Here is a 19,527-nt window from a genome sequence, read left to right as displayed (position 1 = left end):
TAGAGAGCTCAACTGAAAGAAGGAGGCTGCAAGTGTCAGACATAATAGATAGTGATCACTCTCTGTTCTATCCTCAATTACTAGGTCACATACCATGGGCCAGAAGGGGATGGATACCAATATATAGTCTACACAGCTTTTAAATCTACCCTGTGTGAATATCAGAAGGCAATCACCCATTACAGCCATGTAGACCGTGGCCTGAGACCAGCCTTAACAACTGTGCAACGGCACATGTGCAAGATAATACCGGGCTACTGTCCAGTTGTGGAATGGTATTGGCCGAGTCCTCATCCTCAAAAATATTTAAAAATCCAACCACAGGTTCAAATTTGCGGTTGAAGTCACCCCCCACAATTATCAAAGTACTCTGGTTAACCATGGTTAAAAGTTGATCCAGATGTTCAATAACTTCAGATTCCCTACTTGCTACTTTCGGTCTACTATATATGTTAAAAATGTAGACTTCCCTTTTATCACATGCTAAAAACTGTATTCCCAAGATATCTTGGCAAGGGGAGTCAATTTGCTTAATATCGACACCTAGAGTAGTTTTTATCCAAATAAAAGACCTCCTGAGGGCCTTCCTCTTACTGAGGGAATAGCAGCTATACTAAAGGTTTTATGACGTACGCTGTGAAGGCTTTCCAAGGCCCAAGTTTCTTGGAATAGGACTATTTCGCAGTATCCAATATAATCCTGCCATGCTGCATCTCTTAGGTTTCTCCTTATCCCTGCAATGTTCCATGAAATCAGTTTTATCTCTGTTTTACATTCTTCCATATTTTGATCACAGTTTATTCCCTCAGCTTCATTTTCTAATCTTGGGACTTCCTCACAGTCATTAACAAAGTTACAGGTAAAATTACCAATTATGAAATCCTCCTCGCTACACTGAGCTATTGGATCTGTCTCAGTGTGCAGACTACTTGTGTCTGCCCTGTATATCAATATTCCTTCAGAGTTCCTACACACTGTGTCATTCTGACTATTATTATTAAAGTTGCCTATCTGATCCCTTTGGCAGATATTCATGCTTTGCTTTCCTGGCTCTCTTTTTAGAATACTAGTGAGAGTTCCTACGGCTACCTTGTCAGTAACTATAGGTCCCAAATCACTAGGGGCAGTTATAATACTGGTGTGAGTTCCTGCAGCTACCTTATCAGTAACTCTAGGTCCCAAATCTTTGGGGACAGTTAACATTATCCTTCCCTGCTGGACTTTATGTAATTGTCAGTCCAGGAAATCCAAATCTGACAATGCTTGAAACCTATTAGATGTCATAATTGGTGGAAATCTAATAACTTTGTCCTAGAGGGAGTTCACTGATCCCAGTGTTAGGGGAAGAATTTGAATCACGGTGATGTAAAAGATAATGAACCATCTTTGGCCTACGGAAATTAACCACAATGCAGTCACCCCTTATGCTCTTAGTAGATTGCCCTATCCACCCTACCCTACGAACCATTAGAAACTCCTCAATGTCCGAAGGATGAAAGTTCTATTTTTCGTCAACCAGTCTACAGTTTTATTCCTTAAGTCATTCCATTTCTCTTTCTACCCAACCCTTAGTGCAGTGACCACAGCCAAAATCAAAACATAAGGACACAAAGCCGGAGGAAGAAGTAGTAGCTTCATATTAGAAACCGAAGTGCCGCTGGGTGCCTCGTCTCTCGGGCTCCCAACAGGGGCACTCACACCTTCTCCCCCGACTTGAGGTGTTAGGCTTCCACTTTGAGGACCCTGCAAACCTGCCAGATTCAGTCCTTCAGATAATGCCCCCAAGCAATGTTTTCCCTATTGTTAGGAGTGGGGCTATTCACATAATTTTTGGCAATTTTCCCATCATGCATAAGCGATGGGCGACTACCCACCATTAACCTTGTATCATCCCTTTCCAATCTAGGCAGTTGGTAACCCACATTAGTGCAGCTTAAGGTTTTTATTGCAGACTTTAGAAGGCTAATTTTTCCCCAAAGTAAAGCAACATTTTTTTCAAGCAAATCACGGCCACAAGCTAGAGGTGCTCCCAGCCCTTGGTCATTTAACCCTGCACATTACCCGGTCATGACTCCCTTGGTGTTAATAACGTTTGATGCTAGTAAAGGCGGGATCATCTTGGTTTGTGTGCCAACTGAAGTGGTTTTCGCAGGGGAAGGAGTACCATTATGGTTACAATTAGCACAGGCTTTACCTTGATCGACCTTACCACCATTGCCACCCTTATCCTTAGTTTTTCTTATCCCAACCCCCCGCTCTCCTTTATCTGAAAGGGCCTTGGTTTTTCCAGTCCCCACATTTTTTGAGTCTCTAGTCTTAGTAGCTCTGCTCGATACTACTGGAGAGTTTAAGGCTCTTCTGAGAGAGGTGGCGAAGGGGTAAGTGGGACACTTGTCACAGTGCTGGACACACTCTCTTGAACAGTAACCCCCAGTGCAGGTGAAGGAGTACCGGGTATTAAATGTCTCTGCAATGTAGATGGGTCCAAGGAAAGGCATCGCTCAGTCAGTTGGATTTCATGGGTTAGAAGTGACTCTGCCCTAACCAAGAAAGCGTCTAACGTGCCAGCAACCCCCTTACGTTTTTCCATTCTAACACTACTTGATGAATTCAACAAACCAGGTGTTCTCAATATGTTAACACAGTACCTTGGGTCTTCAATAGGTTGCAGAGTTTTGCAGAAACGAAAAATAGGATCCACGCTTTTCAGGGGGATGGCCCAGCCCAGCCTTTTCCTGTCTCTGACGGGTTCAGACAGGCCAGCCCTTGGCCCGGGCTTTGCCCGGGCAGGTCCGCGAGCGTCCAGCCTCTCGGGAGGCCAGTGCCCCTTTTGAGCGCCTCCTGGCGAGCTCGTGACAGTACGCGGAATGGAGCGCCACAAGGGTTGCTTGGAATCGTGGTTTCGGGCCTCCGGTCAGCAAGAACAGCAACAGGCATCCCCGGCTCTCCCCAGGTCTCCACGGTGACAGTGGTGTCAGGCAGGCAGGTTGGAGGTACAAAGATACTGGGCTTTCAAACCCTCTGCCATCATTTGAGGCTCTCCTCAGGAGGCCACCAACTGATGATCTCCTCAATCTACCAGTTGAGCCCCCGTCATGGTTTGAGGGTCTTCTGTATATACAGCAATATCTCGCCTACAGTGCCTGTCTGTCTGAGTTGCTAGCTGCCTAAGAGAATTCACAGAACTACACTTGAGTTCTACCACACCGCCAGAATCCCTCAGTATCCCACCATCCTGAAAGTGTCCTATGCGTTTGACTTGAGCTCTTTAAGGGTGGTGCAGGAGGAGGCCTTTTAAAGATGAGGACTGGTGCAGCCAAGCCTTTAGAGCACTCCATACACTGTCTTCCTTAAATGGTCAATGAATACATTGTAATTCGGAAGTTAATGCATTTTATTTGTTTGAGGCTTGAATACATCATACCACAATTACATGGTGACTTTATAATGAGTTGTTGCTGTTTTTCATGTGCTGATGTCCATTTAAACCTAGACTGGCACCCTAACAGAAGAAGGCCTGGACCTCTGGGGGCTGATTCCATGCAAGGGGCAAAGGTATGACTGGGAAATAATTAAATTGACACCTGCATTCAAAGGGTACATGTTTGTCCATGCAGATAATGGCAATGAGAACTGAATATGTGTTATCAATGTACTAAGTTAAAGGCAGTATTGGCACCTCACATCAGGCTTTCAGGTACAATACAAAGTTCAGGCTGATAAAGAAAAGTTGTCCAGAATGCCACATCCATGCTTAACAATCTGGTATTGAGCAATCTTGACTAGTAAAACAGCTCCTTGTTGGCCCCTATGTATCTCTGTCCCTTTACAAAGTCATAGATTTGCAACAGTTTCTTAATTCAGCCTCTTTGTACACATACCTACCATCCCCACCACCATCGAGCCACCTGTTTTTCTGCTATGATATTAACTCACAGTGTTACAGCCATGTTGTTTGTACAATGCATGCAGGGTCAGAAGGACACCAAGGTTGCTGTTGTTGTCCTTTCAAGCCTATACAGGCACATAAATATCTCTAAGATGTAGATTTGCAATGAGTATTTAAAGTTTTTTTTAAAATGCTGAACCCTAATATGTTCCTAAACCAAATTCATTGAAAAAGCTGTAAAGTTAAGTTTGTTTCAGTAAAGTTGCAGGGGCCTCAGTAAAGCTTGCACAGGTTCACATATGTTATTATATACATATACACAGCTGGTAAACAGGGAATATGTAACCAGTGATCAGTTTTCTTCATGTTATAGGACCTTTTCAACTTCTAGTACTCACATTTCAAGGGATAATGTTTTCCAGCAGGCAAAGCTGGCTGTCCATTACAGTCCAATGTCCATTGGTGCCTGGGGGTCTTTCTAGAAAGCATTTCTTCACTGTACTTAGAACCTGTCCTTGAAGCATGTACTAAGGGGCTTAGTGGCTGTCCCTGTTTCTCAACAGCAGGAATACTTTTACCTTCCACTTTATCTCTGTTTTTTTCATTTCTCAAAGTATAAGCTAGCATGCCATGGTAAATCAAACCGAGCTCTCTATAGAGTGTTCCCTCTCCCACTCAGCCCAACAATATGATGTATTCTCTATTGCAGTAGAGTGCCTCATTCAAAAAAAGATCTTCAGGAGACCATTTCAAACAGAATCCAAAGTGTGGCACTTATTTACAAGCCGTGTGCATTGCTGGAGCATCACTTTGTTGACGCTCCACAGATGCAAACAGTATACCCATATCTATGAGGCAATACAAAGCCACCCTGTGTGCCTTTTCATAGCTTCATAGATATGCAGTAAAGTAATGCTGCATAATTCGCTGCTTTGCCTCACTTCGTCATGGTGGCGTGTCATGGGCGTTGCGGTGGGTGCTCCCACGCAACGCATATGGATTCTGACACATTCCCAGATTTACAACAGAGCGTAGCTCAGGGAGTGTGTCAAAATGCCTCACTTATCTCCTTAGGGACAGATTAACAAGGACAAATAACTTTATTTTTCCTTTCTTTTCCTCTTTCTATCTGTGATGCATTCTGCAGCACACATAGAAACAGGAAAAGACCTCCATTGTTTGTCCCTTCCTACACAGAAACAATCATTCCTACAACGCGGACACCCTTATATCTTGCCGCAAGGCAGCCATTTGTGCACCAGCGCAGTAAAAGAGGACCGGAATGTGCCATATTTCATAGATACAGCACATCACTGCCCTTTTCTTTTTATGCAGGGCAGTGCAGCAAGAAGCCTTGCTGTTCTGCCCTGAATGAAGCCCTGGGTTTCCAAAGAAGGCAGAAATTATCAGCCAGGACAAAAAATCAGCACCTTCAAGTAAAACCATCACTAACCGGCCATTCAACAGAGACACACGCCAGAGATTCAATAAAGCCTGTACGGGATGCGTGACTGAATAAGGCACAATGGTAGATGTTCCTATGATTTATATTTTCAATTATTGTACTACCAAGCCCTGGGCACTCACATACAAGAGTAATTAGAACAATTCACTGAATGTAAGTCCATGGGAAAAATCTATTAAATAAAAATTGCAGAGGAGTTTTCTTGTTTCCATTTATTTTCCTTGGTTTGTCAATCAATCAGCATAAAACAACCAGCTGACACGTGTTTCGTCAGGGTAAGGTGGACCCCAACTCTTCAGGGCTGGGAATGATACAAAAGTGGCGTGAACACAACATACGGGGTGATGGTAACAGGAGAGGATGCAAACTCCTCTATCAGATGACATTGGTGCATATCACCCATTAAAAGTGGAAACCCTAAAAATCAACCAAACCGTTTCATAGGTGAAAAAGGGAAGGTGGAAATATCCGCGCCTAAACCAAAATAAATTTAAATGGCGCCGTGCACAGTGACTCAGAGTGCTATGTTTACAAATTGCTGGCAGTAAAAATGACAATGCCTAGTTTCAGAGCCTTGATTGACAGTATATTTGGAGAATTTAATCTAGATATCATTGACAATAATAAGGACAAGAAGTGACTGTTGGTAGTGTGCTAATAATCACATGGGTTATTCACAGTACTGAATGGAACAAAGAAATACCTCAAGAGGAACTAACTAGAGTGCGGGGTGACAAAAGTACAGAGTACTAGAGTATCAGGGAACAAGGCACAAGAAAAGGATGGTCGTGCGGGGAGATAAGATTTAGGACCACAGTAAGGGAGCAGGACCACCAGGTGTAAGAATCAAGGAAAACTAGGCACACAACAAGACCTGTGCTGGTGTAAGCAAGGCGGCGTAATCTGAAAGGGATACAATTGGAAGGAGGTATCAGTACTCATGATACAGACCACAACTGTCCAGTCCGGTCAAGTAAAAAAGGTAAAATGATGATCGGGGCATTGTATATCGTGAAGCGACACTCACCGAGGTGACGGTGATAATTCCAACCCGGCAGGTCTGTACCGCTGGGTGTGTGGGAACTGGCCGAATCCGTAGGGTGATCTATAGTAGCGACAGAAGGGAATATTGAAACCATATGTGCCAGGAAATGAAAAGCTCACACTCTTAAAAGCACCATGTCATACCTGAATCCACTGTTGCAGGATTTATATGGAGCCAAGGTAGTACACACAGGTATGTGTTCCAAAGTGTTAAATCTGAAAAGAAGTAATGAATACTCAGCGGACAATTCTGCTAGAACGGTCAGATGTTGTGCTGGGTAATGAAGGGGAACAGATACAGGATTAGGAGACTGTTCCTGCTTCCATCCAGACCTTGGTTAACATGGAGACAAAACAAATGCAGATAATGCAGGTAACGCTGGGGGACGGGGAGGTACACTATAATGCAGAGTTAGTATTAGAGGGTATGGAGGAGTTAGGAGCTACAATACAAGTGAATAATGATACGATCCTTGTAGAAGAAACTATTGGGATAGAGGAACAAGACAAAATGGGGGTGATAACGACCATATCAACAGGGTCACAGATTGATAAACCGGTATTGGTTTTGGTCTCTAATCCTAGGAGTGTTAATTTACAGTCTCCTATACACCCAGGTTCACCAAGTGACGATTGTTTCTTTTCACTTAACCCCTTCCACGCTCATGACGAGCTGGGCTCGTCATGGTGTAGCCTCCTCGCACGCTCATGACGAGCCCAGCTCGTCATGAATAATGGAAAATGGGCAATCCCAGCACCGGGGGGGAAAACGCATAGCAGCCAAGTGGTTAATGAGGGCGGTGATGAAGAGGAAGAAGGAGCGGTGGGAGGGACTGAACTTGGCTCAAGCTCAGAGTCAACTAATGCCTCAAAAGATTCTGATACTGATGTTGAAGTGGAACTACACCCATCCGGATTAGAATCTGATCTCTCAGATAGTTCGGAATTGAGGGAAGAAACAGCTCATAAACCCCCCTCCAGACGTATATCAAAGACCCTAGCGAGAAAAAGGAGGAGTAGATCTAAAAGTGGTGTAAGTCAAGTAAAGGTTGTAAAAAGACTTGATTGGGACTACTCTGCGACATCACAGTTGTACCAAGAGACAACGGGTATTGCACCAGCTCAAGATATGCCACAGAGGCAGACTCCAGGTCAAGGCCAAGACCCGCTTGGATTTGAAACAATGTACTCTATGTTGAAACAGATTCAAGTGGAGGCTAGAGTGGAGAGCCGCAGAGCGAGACAAGAGAGTAAGAAGATACAAGGCTCTCTAAGGAAAGTTAATAAACTATATACAGACCTTGTGGGGAGGGTTACTGAAGTTGAGGAGAGAACCGGAAATTTGGAAGATGAGGTTAACAAGTGGCAAGATTTTAAACAAGATCAAGAAAAAACTACGCCAGATGTGTTGTGGAAACTCGAGGATTTTGAGAATAGACAGAGAAGAAATAACATACGATTACTGGGTGCGGCAGAGGGGAAGGAGGGCCAAGACGTGAGGGCATATGTAATTGAATTGCTTAGAGGTGCACTGCCGGATATAACAGGTTGGAACTGGGAAAGTGAAATACAACGTGCACATAGATTCCCGTTTGTACAGAGTAAGGGCAATATGTCTGCTAAACCTAGGGCAATACTTATATGTGTTGGGAACTATTTACTAAGGGAAGAAATCATGGCAAAGGCAAAACCCCAGGCTAAATGCAGATATAAAGATGTCGAATTTTTTGCGAGGCCTGATTTCTGCCACACAACAGTTGAGAGGAGATGGAGGATGAGAGAGTTAATAACTCCATTTCAAAAATTAGGATATGAGGCATATTTGATGTTTCCTAGTAGACTAAAGGTAGTTAAAAATGGACAATTTAAAGTATTTTACTCGGAGATAAAGGCCCAAGAATACCTGGTGTGGTTGAGAGAAAACAGAACTCAGGATGGTACAGTGGCTTTGATTTCTCATGGAAACCAGAAAATTTAAATAATAGAATCTGAAAAGAGGACTACGAGACTGATATATTCAAGAGTCCGAGGGAAAAACACATGAAGAAGGGTAGTGCAGGGGGGTAATGAAGGGGATAGTGGTGTGCTTTATGGGTGGTATAGGGGAAATGGAGATGGGAGAGAGAGTGCGCCACCCTTGGGGGTCACAGTCGCCACATATAGGTCTCATGGACCTATTTGCCAGTAGGGGGGGAGGGATAGACGGGGGGCTCTCAGGGGGGGAAGGGTTTGGGGGTAAGAGGCACAGTACGGAAAAACTATATATAAAAAAGCAAAGAAATCAAAGGAAAATAAACAATAAGAAAAGGTGGAGGCTATATTTGTTGAAACAAGCATTTGATTTGAAATGGCTAAAAAGGATTGGATATGTGCTTGATGTTTATTAATGGCTGTACGAATAATGACATGGAATATATGCGGCCTGAATGATAGGCAGAAGAGGCAGAAGGTATCTCTTTTGTTAAAAAATACGAGAGTTGATTTTTTACTTTTACAAGAAACACACATTATGGCATCTGAAATATATTTATTGGAACAACTGGGGTTCGTAACCTTAGCTTTCTCGAGACAAGGATCTAGAAATAGGGGGGTGGCAATACTATCAAGGCGCAGGGATATTGTCACGAGGAAGAAATTAGAGGATGTTTGGGGGAGATGGGCATTGGTAGAGTGTATGGTTGGGGGGGAAAGGATAACTTTAGGCTCTATCTATGGTTCTACAGGGGATGATCCTGAAACTTTTTAATACCTGGACATAGAGCTAGCTGCATGGGGACCTTGTATTATTCTTGGAGGTGACTTTAATATCAATGGTGCAGGGGGATTAGGATTAAGGGCAGGATCTTATACAGGATTTTATACAACATATAAAGGTAGGAAGAAAAGAGTTTTCCGAGCAATTTGCTCTTTGGCTAAGAACAATGCCTTAATAGATCTATGGGATAGTTTAAACCCGCAAGACAAGGGATTTACATATTATTCTGCCCCACATAGGGTCAGTGTAAGGCTAGATTACTTCTTGATATCAAGTAACTGTTTATCTAAATCTCAGATTGAGAGGATGCCACGCTTACTGTCTGATCATAATCCGTTAATTTTAAATTACACTGCCAAGTTGAGTTCTAGGGGGGGTACAAGATGGACGTTTGAAAGAGTGCTTTTGGAGGATGAGGTTTATATTCAACATATGATGCAATGGATTGGGGAGTATTTGTCAATAAATAGAGGCACTGCATCAGATGGTATTGTATGGGATAGCTTCAAGGCGGGGGTAAGGGGGGAGACTCTCAGTTATAGTGCGAATAAACGTAAACAGGAACAACATAGAATTCAAATAGTAAAATCACAAATGCTCCTTGCTGAGGTAGAGCTAAATGAATGTATAGTAACAGGAAAATCACTGGAGGCTTCGCTTATTAAATTAGCAAAGATAAGGAGTGAGGCAGAGGAAAATATAGCAACCAAGGCGGCAAAAATATACGTAGCAAATAGAGAGAAGTGCTATGAAGCTAGTGAAAGGGTGGGACGAACGTTAGCAGTACGAGCAAGGCAAAAAAGAGCGATAGGAGAGATTAGGGCAATTAAAGATAGTTTAGGGATTGAGGTAACAGATACGCAGGAGATTAGAGAAGTTTTTAGACATTTCTATATGAAATTATACGAAGAGCAGCAAGAAAAAGATCCTGGGGAAATTGCACTTTATTTAGTGAGTATTGAAAAAGTGATGTTAGTAGAGGAAGAACGACAGAGATTAGACTTGCCATTAGATTCTAAGGAGATTGAAGCCGGCCTCATGAGTTTACCCTCTGGAAAGGCAGCAGGGCCTGATCAAATACCTATGGAGTTCTTTAACCACTTGGCTGCTAAGGGGTGTGGGAGTGGGTCCATTGACTTTCCATTGAAATCAATGGAAACTCCATGACGAGTTACCCTTGTCATTAGCACTGAAGGGGTTAAAGTATTTTGGAAAGCACTAGGAAAGGATATGGTGAAGACCCTGCAACAAGCACAGATAGGGGTATCTGTACCAGGCTCCTGGTCAGGTGCTGAAATTGTGGTTATATTAAAAAAAGGTAAATCATCAAGTGAACCTGGCTCCTACAGACCTATCTCACTCATGAATGCTGATACAAAGGTCTATTCTAAGGCACTAGCGGTAAGGTTTGCAAATGTGATAACACCATTAGTCTCCATTAATCAACATGGATTCATACCAGGACGCGGAACGACCCACCATACTCGGAAACTTATTACTTTATTGGACACCATGGAAGTCTCAGGGGGCCCGATGGCGGCATTGTTTCTAGATGCCGAGAAGGCTTTTGATCGGGTTTCCTGGGACTATCTATGGTGTGTTTTAAAAAGAGTGGGGTTTGGCGAGGGATTCGTGAATGCAATAAAAACACTCTATAGGAATCCGGTAGCTGCTGTAAGGGTAAATTTGGGGTTAACTAGGGAGATCCAAATTAAGAGGGGGACAAGACAGGGGTGCCCGTGCTCTCCTTTATTGTTTGCTATGTACTTGGACCCCTTGATTCGGAGAATGGATGGAAATGAAGACATAGTTCCACTGAATACGCATAGGGGGAATGCAAGATACTTGCTTATGCTGACGATGTGGCAGTTCTTACATCATCACCCACGGAGGCTATTCGACATGTGGAAATAGAGGCAAAAAGTTTTGGAAGGGTCTCAGGCTATTCCCTTAATACTAATAAAACGCAAATAGTTAAGAACAATAATGTAGTCTGTCAGGATCATAGGGTAGTACAAACAGGCGTTTATCTCGGTATAACAATTACCTCAGAATTGGACAAGGTAGTGGAATTGAATATTGCCCCTATTATAGCTAAGGTTCGAAGGGACCTAGACAGGTTGCACAATCTCCACCTATCAATAGTTGGCAGAATAAATATTATAAAGATGTTAGTGGTACCAAAGTTTTTATATATATTTAGGGCGATCCCATTGATGTTTGACAATTCCTGGTTCAAAAAGTTAGAAGTTTTGATTAATAGGTTTATATGGTCTAAAGGAAAGACTAGAAGAGCACTACGTTTTATGGCACTACCAAGAGAACGAGGAGGCTGGGCATTACCTGATTTGAAACTTTATTATTGGGCAGCTGCCCTGCAATACATGGTGGGGCTAATTGGTGGTGCAGAGAGGGAGGGGGATGATGAACTAGAAACCCTGGCAATATATGGTCTCCTGTTGGGAGAAGATGTCAATAATGTACTCCTTAGATATTTTGATTCAGTATACTATAAGAGGACACGTTTTAAGACACTGATGGCAGCATATAATATCTGGAAGGCTTTTAGTAAGAGATATGGCTTGGGTAAAAATAATAGATACACAAGAATGAAGAATAATTCTAATGTTCCTAATGAAATCTTTTCCGATCTAGTATTTACGGATTGGGTTAAAAAAGGAATTATTAAAATTGGTGATTTGATGGGAACTGAGGGCCTCATGCAGTTCTCAGAGATACAAGCAAAATATGGGATAGAAACAAGGTCTTTTTTTAAGTACTTGCAAGTGAGAAGTTTTTTGTTAAACAAAAGAGGGGGAACTGCTGCGTTTGAGAAAAATAATATTTTGGAGTTGGTACAGGAAGGAACTGATTGTAGTATTAAAAGGTTTTACTATGAACTAATAGAATCAAAACAAGATGATTTGGAAAAATGGGGGGAAAGTTGGGTAACTAAATTAAATGTTGAAATGGATTGCTTTAATATATCAGTAGAGTTGGGTCAGAATGTTTTGTGTTCTGCAGCCTTACAGGCGCAACATTATAAGACATTGTATCGGCTATATTACACCCCGGCAAAAATTGCACAGTGGGGGGCTACAACAGGTATTAACTGTGCAAGATGTGGAAGTTTACAAGCAGATATTGTACATGTATTCGCAATATGCCCACAATTATGCACAACTTTGAGTGAAATAGAGACCTATATGCAAAGGGCATTGAAACTAACAGTTACTTTAACCCCCTCTTCAATCTTATTGGGTGTAAAATCAGATGGTACTCAGGGGGAAGAATGTTATTTTATTTTTGTGGCTATGGCGATTTTTAGGTTATGTATTGCTTCAGCCTGGCTCGACCCAACTCCACCGACATTTCAACATTGGCTGGCAAGGATTTTGAATGTATATAATTTGGAAAAAGCAATCTATGCTAGAAGGGGAAAGAAAGGGAGGAAACTGGGACTGAAAATATGGGGACCAATAACTAGATGGAAGGAAGAGATGTAGGATAATAGAATTACATATAGAGGTGTATCGATTTATTAACCATTGAGATAAGATGAAGTATTTATGATGTATTTAAGTTATCACCTTTTGATTTTCTAATATTTTTTTTTTCTTTTCTTTTTTTTTTGAATTATTTATATTATATGCCTTTTGGATTCATGTATGCTATACTTTACCTGTACAAAGAAAATTTTATTTTATGATATGTTGTGCCTCTTACCCTCGGTTAGGGGGTAAAATATTCTAAAATAATAAAAAATATTTAAGATTTTGCATATTTTTTTAGAAGATATCTTCCTTGCATTAGACTTTTTATTAGCATATGTTGGAAAAGGAAACCATAACTATTATTCTCAGATATATGAAAGGAAATATTGATATTTGTATGAATAGTGTAACTGATTTAGTTTAGACGCTGGGTTATTATTCTATTTTAGATAGTTTAATTTATTAATACTATGCAGAATATATTACATTTGTAAGTGAAACATCTCTTCCAATAAACATTTCCTAATTGTTCAATTCCAGGTGACTATGGGCCCGATTCACAGAATGAACTTAAGACTAAATCCTAAACTTACTACTTTTGGGATTCACAGAATGAACTTACTGCTTTCGGTATTCACAGAATAGATTTAAGACTACTAACTTTACATCCGCACTCGGGCCGGAAATTCCGGCCCGGAGGTGGAGTTTCCGGCCCGGAGGCGGAGCTGCGGCTTGGGGGCGGAGTTTGCTGTCCCGAGGTGGAGCTCCGCCTCTGGGCTGCAAGTTCCGCCCCTGTTGGAAATGGGATCCCCGGCTGGCCAGGGCTTTCGCCAAAGTCAGTCAGAGACCACCACTCCCAAGTCAGGGCAAGGGAGTTACACGCCAAGATAACCCCTGCTCACCCTCTAGGTAACGTGGCGCGAGCAGCAAGGCTAAACTTGGAGGCGATGTAAGTTAAGTATTTGCGCACGAACCCCAGCAACAACACCCAGGCCCACCACAAAGGAAACTCCACACAAGGTTATATAAAAATAGCCTTTGTATTACACCAAAACACATTAGATAAAACACACACTTTACAATGTGCCAGAGGCACGGGCAGAATTTACAGGGGATATTTACAAGACAGGGCCACCTGGACCACTGTCAGGAATCAGAAGTAGCACTTTCAAAAATAGCACTTTGAATATAAAATTACTTTAGCACAAAATAGCACACAACCAGTAATCACTGGTAACCAGGACCTCACTAGCACCACCTGTACTAGGGAGAAAACAACCACCTACACATCACAATACCTGTGGGGGTGGAAGCACATAACACATGATGCAATGCATAACATTCATTCAGAGGTGTAAGGGAGGAAAACACATGATGCATCACAATACATTCAGAGGTGTAAGGCACATGACGCATAAAAACACATTCAGAGGTGCAGAAAAAGTACAGTTGCGCCAAACTCACGTAAGTCACCACCTGTGACTGTCCCTAGGCCAACTGGCCTCTCTGGGGCTAGGACGCCCTGTGTCCAGTGTCCAGGGTCCTAAACGTGGCAGCTGCCCACAAAGTGCTGGGCAGCTGGGTGAAGATGGGGCAACACGATGGAGCCTTGTGGGCTCAAGCACAACAGTGGGGCCAATGGGGGAGCCTCTCTGGGCTCTTCAACACAACTTTGGCGCCTGGAGCCTCTCTCCGGGCCCTAAGAAATGACTGTGGCCCTCCAGAGCCTCACTGGGCTCTAAGAACAAATGGACTGCCCCTAAACCTCTCTGGGCTCCTTAACACTGGGGCGCCTTGAGCCTCTCAGGGCTCGTGAAATAATTGCTCCCTTTGAGCCTCGGGGCTCGCAACCAGAAAATGCCCCCGAGCCTCTCCGGGCTCAAAGCAACAATGGCCCTCCCAGAGCCTCTCAGGGCTCAAAGAAGGAATGCCCCCGGGGCCCCACTCACCGGCTTCCTGTGGCGGAGGGAGGGGCTCCTCCTCTTCACTGGGGACACACGAGAGCTCCCGCTCCTCGGGGCTCTCTCCTTGCACTTCGCTTGGACTCCTCTGAGTCCAGGGTGTCCCTCGAGGCGGCGGTCTTCTTTCACGAGAGCTCCCGCTCCTAGGGGCTCTCTGCAGACTTCTCCCTTCTCTCCTGGGCTCTCCCTCGCTTTGGGAGCCTGGGGGGAACAAGGAAAGACGCCGGCTTCTCCTCTTACCGGAGCACAGGGTGGCCTCCTGTCTGCTTCCGGTTGTCTCTCTGTCCTGCCCCCGGCCTGCCTGACTTCCGGGTCGTGGCTGCGGGGGCGGGACTTCCGTCGGGCCGCTCACTGATTGGCCGGCCGGCCAACCACTTCCGGGTCGCACTTGGCAGCGGCCCGGCAACGTTTTAAAAACACTCCGGGCTGCGGCGGTGAATCTCGAGGGGCAATGCCGGGTGGGCACCGGCCTTAATTACCATAAAGCCCGGTGGGCACGCGCTCGAAAGGCGGCAATGTCCCCGGCAGAGTGGGCACCTGCCAGGGGGCTCAAGACTCGTCACGGAGCGGGGCCAACGCCGGGTGGGCTCCGGCTTCCAAAAGTAAAGCGCCCCTCAGCGCTAAATGCAAAATAAAGCGCTCTTAGCGCTAGGAGGGAAAAGAAAAGCGCTCCCAGCACTATCAATCCAATTCAGCGCCCCCAGGCGCTATAGGACAACAGAGTCCAGCAAAGGTCCTTCAGCAAGGCAGGGGGGGCAAGGCTGGGCCCAGAGCCAGCTCACTGGGTCTCCAGGCAGGGAGACAGCCCAAGTGGCGGTCCTCTGGACCAGCAGCAGCAACAGTCCCCTCAGGATCCTGGAAGAGAACAACTTCTGTGGGGACACAGCCCCATCTTTATACACCATTTCCCTTTGTCTGAAGGTGCAGGGTGGGGCGGAACCAGTCGCAGCTGGTTCTTGAGTACTCTGTTTACCTCAACCACCCTCTCTATTCACTGGCAGGGCTAGGGTCGTTAGACACACCACAGGGGGGCGGAGCCAGCATTGTGTGGGGAAAACCCAGCCCATCCAGGACACAGGTACACTCCTCCCACACATCACTCATGCTAATCTCCCACTCACCACCGGGCAGACCCATCCAGACTTCCTGGAGCCTGGCATGCCAGCCAGCTCCAGCCAATCACACTCCAGCACCCTCACTGCACACGTACAGCCATGTCTAGAAATGGCGCTTCCCTACTAGACACATACATGCTGCATACACCATCTCGCAGCATTCACTCTCACGAGTTCACACATACCAGACTCAAGCCTGTACACCCCACGCATCAGGAACTACCAGGGACACATACATTCCCCATGCATTCCTATGGGCGGGCAGGCCTAGCTCAGCACATGCACTCAGAGAGCGCACGCACTTTCCACTGGGACACAGTGAAAGTGCGCAGAACCCAAAAAATCACCATTGCCAGGTCACCATTTCAAGCAAAAAGTCTCGGGTGAACCTGCCCTAAGGCCCAAGTCCAACAGCCCACAAGCCGGAAGCTCCGCCCCTGGGCGGAATTTCCGTCCCGAGTGCGGACGTAAAGTTAGTAGTCTTAAATCTATTCTGTGAATACGGAAAGTAGTAAGTTCATTCTGTGAATCCCAAAAGTAGTAAGTTCACTCTGTGAACCCCGAAAGTAGTAAGTGCATTCTGTGAATATCAAATAGTAGTAAGTTTAGGATTTAGTCTTAAGTTCATTCTGTGAATCGGGCCCACTGACTTTAAAATGTCAGGTGCTCTTGGAGAGCCTTGAAATTGGAATATCTTTTATTTTCATTAGGAGCAATAAAAAACTCTGATAAAATATTGATCTCATTGTAGTATTTGGAAACCAGACTTTAAAAAAAATAAGATTATCAAAGACTGCTTTCGAGCAGACTAGCCTTTAGATCACTGGCCAGATGTTATAAATAGCAAGATTTTCAAGTGAATGTTTGCTCTTTGTTTCATGCTTTTTTGCAATGGATAAAACATTGTTAAATCTCATGCCTCTGGCTTCTTTTTTGTCTCAGTTTTCAGACTGTTCACAGGTTCACTCATGCTGATGCATTACCTTGGACTCCACTATTAGCTGCCCTGGCCAGCTGTCACTCACTCATCTTTCTGGATGGTAAACTGCAGGGAGATCCACTGGACCTGACAATGTTTGAAGGAACCAATTGGGTAATGCAGAATAATTAACTAATGGCTAGAAATAATTTGGTAACAGTGTGATCATACATCCAACCATGACAACTAGTTGGGCAGTGTTTCCGCGATTTTTATGTGCCTCATGAAGGCAACCAATTGAGTAAGGATAAATCGTATTGCTTACATAGAGCAGGCAAAAGGCACAACTAAAAGAAGAAGTGTTCTTCAATTTGTAAAAGTGTCATACAATTTTTGGAATTCAGATCAAACATGCCCATATTCAGATGGAACCTGGTCCTCTCTGGCATACCTCAGTAATTGAGTAAGTGCAGGAAAAGAAGTGGAAGATGTAGAAAAGTGGGGCCCGATTCACAGAACTAACTTAAGACAAAATCTTAAACTTACTACTTTTGGTATTCACAGAAGTTAGAATTTTGTCTTACATCTGTCTTAAGACAAACTTAAGACAAAATCCTAACTTCTGTGAATACCAAAAGTAGTAAGTTTAGGATTTTGTCTTAAGTTATTTCTGTGAATCGGGCCCAAAGTATGTGGTTGCCTAGCACAACAAATGTTGGTTTGAAGGTTCCTGCATGTTAGAAAGGGGAATCATCCTCTTCCCCAAGGTTCAATAAGCGATGAGGCATATCCATAAGGAAATCACTTTCTCTGTGAAGAGATCAGGATATATTGCAATGAAAATGCTTTGGTGCGCCTAGACCTAAAACCAGAGGATTGTAAGCAAGTAGACAACACACCAAGCCCAGGGAGGGAAGGACACTTGTCAGTGATAAAAGCTGTAATAAGGGAACACCTGAGCTGAAACATTGTTAGGTGTTTTGTTAAATATTCATTGGTTACCATATTTTGTCTTTTTTTGCCACATAATTTAGTCACATTTTTCATCTTCCCGGTTTACGGTTGTGCATGCCCTCACCACTTAGTTCCTTGGCTTGGGAAGTCAGATAGCACAGCTGTTCTATAACTACATTCTTAGAAGCAAATATCTTCCTTATCAAAGCACTTCTGCTGCAATTGTATAGTCTGTACATTGCTGAGTCTCTTTTTTTATTTTTCCTAGACCATTGAGAACTGCAACCCTGATAAACACAAGGACGACCAATCCTCAAGCATGGTGATCAAACCAGGACCCAGAGCTGGAAAGGTATTCTGCTTTTACCAAATATGGATTTTGCTCCTCTTAGCACCCTCTGTGGAATGCAGTGGCTGGCTCAGCCAATCAGAATGCCTTGGCAGTGACTACTGATTTTTGTTCACTTTCAGCGGTTGGATTATACCACGGTGTAGGCCTTTTATTGTGAGTGAGTACTGACAGTGTAGGTCTGCAGTGCTTACTGAAAGGCTGTGTGACCACTGCATTTTACCTTATGGGTGATATCTGTACCATTGCAGACCAGTGCCATATTACTAAGACATGGGGCCAGATGTAGGAGCCTAAATACCGGTCGGTAACGGACGATTTCGGCCGTTACCAACCGGTACTTAAGAATTGGCATGTAGGGGCCCTATTTTACCGATTCGGTAAAATTACCGAATCGGTAAATTTACCGAATCGGTAAAATATCGAATCGGTATTTTTACCAAATCGGTAACTTCCCGATGTCGGTGGGACTCTTCTGAGTCTCAAAGGCCTTACAGATTCGGTATTTTACCACCCAATCCAATTGGGTGGTAAAATACCGAATCCAGGTGTTCATGCACATGTGTGTATGCACACCTATGCCATGTGACAGACAGACATGCCCTTAGGGCATGTCTGTTTGCCACATGGTACACATGCCTGTATTTGGGGTGCTAGAAGGTGTCAAAGTGACACCCCATAATTACCGAATCGGTATTTCCCATTGATTCCTATGGGCTTCACAGCCCATAGGAATCAATAGGAAATACCGATTCGGTATTTACCGAATCGGTATATACCGAATTTTCTAGAATCGGTAATTCAATAACCGATTCTTCCTAAATCTCCCTCCTTCATATTTACCGATTCATAAACACCGAATCGGTAAAATTCGGTATTTATGAATCGGTAAATACGATTTTCCTACATCTGGCCCTAGATATATTAATCAGGTATGAATGTAAGGGAAAAATGCACACAAGGAGTAGATCCTTTGTCACTGTCGCGATAGCTGTACTCCTTATTGCACTTTAAAAAAAAATCATATTTCCCGGTCTCATCCATATTGAGTCCAGGCCTTTATCCTACCCCTTCTAGGTCAAGCAAATTATTCTGCTGGAAGCTGTAGGAGCAAAGGGCTATCCACACAATAGCGCCATTAACAGTGCCTGGTCTAGTTTCTGGGAAAAGAATGGGTGGGAAGGAGATCTGCATGTGTTAATTAGCCCTTATCAATGCACCTGGCCTGGCAAGCCCAAGCCCACAGAAACAAAATAGGAGGGCAAACCTCCAGTACCAAAGACAGAATTTACTCCCCTTTGCTGCTTTGGTGGGAAGGGTTCAGATAGCTGTGTCACTTGGGGATTTGGCTGAGGCTCAGAGAAAAGGACTTTCCATAGACCACTTGAAATTAAATGAAAAATTGCATTTGTATAGCGCATAACTGCCCTGGGGCCTCGCAGCGCTTGAAGATAAAATGGTTTTAGCGCAGGCTCGGGGCAGATCAGCGAGATTTAGCAAACAAATGCGTTTTTAGGGCCTTTCTGAACGAGAGGAGGTTGCTGTTACCCCGGATGGCAAAGGGGAGGGCGTTCCAGAGTCT

General features: G+C 44.0%; 1 protein-coding gene across 1 annotated transcript in view; it reads left to right on the top strand.

The window, feature by feature from the left end:
* The window catches only part of LOC144792094 (putative cation-transporting ATPase 13A4), a 506,631-nt gene that overhangs the window by 214,530 nt on the left and 272,574 nt on the right, over window positions 1-19,527 (top strand). Inside the window, 3 exon segments of the mRNA XM_078666960.1 lie at window positions 3,494-3,555; window positions 16,666-16,816; window positions 17,865-17,948. Coding sequence (XP_078523086.1) covers window positions 3,494-3,555; window positions 16,666-16,816; window positions 17,865-17,948 — 297 coding nt within the window.

The sequence above is a fragment of the Lissotriton helveticus genome, chromosome 11 (assembly GCF_964261635.1).
Source record: "Lissotriton helveticus chromosome 11, aLisHel1.1, whole genome shotgun sequence".
NCBI classification, from domain to species: Eukaryota; Metazoa; Chordata; class Amphibia; order Caudata; family Salamandridae; genus Lissotriton; species Lissotriton helveticus.
The sequence above is the reverse complement of the archived record's forward strand: the minus strand, read 5'-3'. Positions and strand labels throughout refer to the sequence as shown.